This window comes from Haliotis asinina, chromosome 5 (assembly GCF_037392515.1).
Source record: "Haliotis asinina isolate JCU_RB_2024 chromosome 5, JCU_Hal_asi_v2, whole genome shotgun sequence".
Classification (NCBI taxonomy): Eukaryota; Metazoa; Mollusca; class Gastropoda; order Lepetellida; family Haliotidae; genus Haliotis; species Haliotis asinina.
Genome location: NC_090284.1, coordinates 3,346,220 through 3,348,201, shown reverse-complemented (window position 1 = coordinate 3,348,201; position 1,982 = coordinate 3,346,220). Strand labels below are relative to the sequence as shown.

The window sequence follows — 1,982 nt, the reverse complement described above, 5'->3', positions numbered from 1 at the left end:
CAGGGCACACCGTTAACCAGCACATCGCATCATTCACTCACAAATGTTCCACAATGCTTAAAACTGCAAACGAAATTAAAAGGAGCATGCTGTGCTCTCTTGGGAAACATCTTCGTTCAAATAAACTTGAATGTCCCTCCGAACATTAAGCTGCGTGTGCGTCCGTCTCTTAATTTTCAATACTTTTACCAGGTCAACCGCTTCAACGTCAGGTTTTAAAAGGGTAATCCCACATTGAAGTAAGTGTTGGGCGTACCAGTGTTGATAGCCACTTCAAGACTTCATGGTCAATCTTGGTCCTGCAACACGATGACTGATCAAGTGCTCAACTGAATATATGATTTAAATCAAACTGCATCTAAAGGCTGCTGCTGCCTGAATGACGGTCGACATGATGACATATCGTATTCCCTTTAAGGCAGTTTATAATCAGGAAAAGAAAAGATATTTGTTATACTTGAAGCGATATGTTAAGGACATTGGTCTAATATTTATAGCTTGAATCAATTGATCTGAACTGAAAGTCTGAGTCTGAATGTCTACAACTTGTCTGAATGTCTACACCTTGTCTGAATGTCTACACCTTGTCTGAATGTCTACTCCTTGTCTGAATGTTTACAGCTTTTCATAATTTCTGCTCATTGTCTGAATGTCTACGTCTTGTCTGAATGTCTGCACCTTGTCTGAATTACTACATCTTGTCTGAATGTCTAAACCTTGCGTGAATGTCTACACACTGTTTGAATGTTTAGTCCTTGTCTGAATGTCTACACCCCATCTGAATGTCTAAACCTTATCTGAATCTCTACTCATTGCCTGAATGTCTGCTCCCTGTCTGAATGTCTACACCTTGTATGAATGTCTAAACCGTGTCTGAATGACTACTCCGAGTCTGAATGTCTAAACCTTGTCTGAATGCCTGGTCATTGTCGGAAATGTTTAGTCCTTGTCTAAATGCCTACAGTTTGTCCGAATGTGTGCCAACACCTTGTCGCAATGTCTAAACTTTGTCTACTCATGTACATTACGCACGAGTACATTACACAGAAGTACATTACACACAAGTACATTACACACGAGTACATTACACACAAGTACTTTACACTCGAGTACATTACACACGAGTATATTACACACGAGTACATTAGACGCGAGTACATTAGACGCGAGTACATTACACACGAGTACATTACACACGAGTACATTACACACGAGTACATGACACACAAGTACATGACACACAAGTACATTACACACAAGTACATTACACACAAGTACATTACACACAAGTACATTACACACAAGTACATTACACACGAGTACATTACACACGAGTACATTACACACGAGCACATTACACGCGAGTACATTACACACAAATACATGCCACACAAGTACATTACACACAAGTACATTACACACAAGTACATTACACACGAGTACATTACACACAAGTACATTACACACGAGTACTTTACACACGAGTACATTACACACGAGCACATTACACGCGAGTACATTACACACAAATACATTACACACGAGTACATTACACACGAGTACATTACACACGAGTACGTACAGCATTTCACGTGTTGCCTCTCACTACGTTTCAGATGAAATTTGATCTATTTCTGACATTATATCTCAACCTTTGAAGATATGTAACACTAATTATGCTGCCTATCGGACAGAAAAAACTCTTTTCTGTTATAGTTGTGTACAAAGGTAATGGTTTGCAGTACATAATTGAACGTGGTACCTCTCTGAGACTTTAAACGTTTTTGTTTACGAAAAACACGTAGAGTTAATTACACTTTTCACAAAATGCTTTCTGTGAATAAAAAAAGTTTTGATTACGTATCTTAGTCTCGTTATCTTTGAGGCAGGACATTGGTGGTGCATTTGTTGGACCAAGCAATATACGGATTTGTATTCAGCTGTAGAATCTCGGACAACGGCAGTACTGAAGCTAACTTTCG

At 39.0% G+C, this 1,982-nt stretch overlaps 1 protein-coding gene across 1 annotated transcript; it reads right to left on the bottom strand.

The window, feature by feature from the left end:
- Positions 1-1,011: 1,011 nt before the first annotated feature.
- LOC137283316 (keratin-associated protein 10-10-like) lies at positions 1,012-1,587 on the bottom strand. The gene has a single exon (XM_067814769.1). It carries the CDS (start codon positions 1,585-1,587, stop codon positions 1,012-1,014), a length of 576 nt encoding a protein of 191 aa, XP_067670870.1.
- Between the last annotated feature and the right edge of the window lie 395 nt (positions 1,588-1,982).

Bases quoted from the DNA above. Each gene is read 5' to 3' on its own strand.
- LOC137283316 (XM_067814769.1), bottom strand. From the start codon at position 1,587: ATGCTGTACGTACTCGTGTGTAATGTACTCGTGTGTAATGTACTCGTG.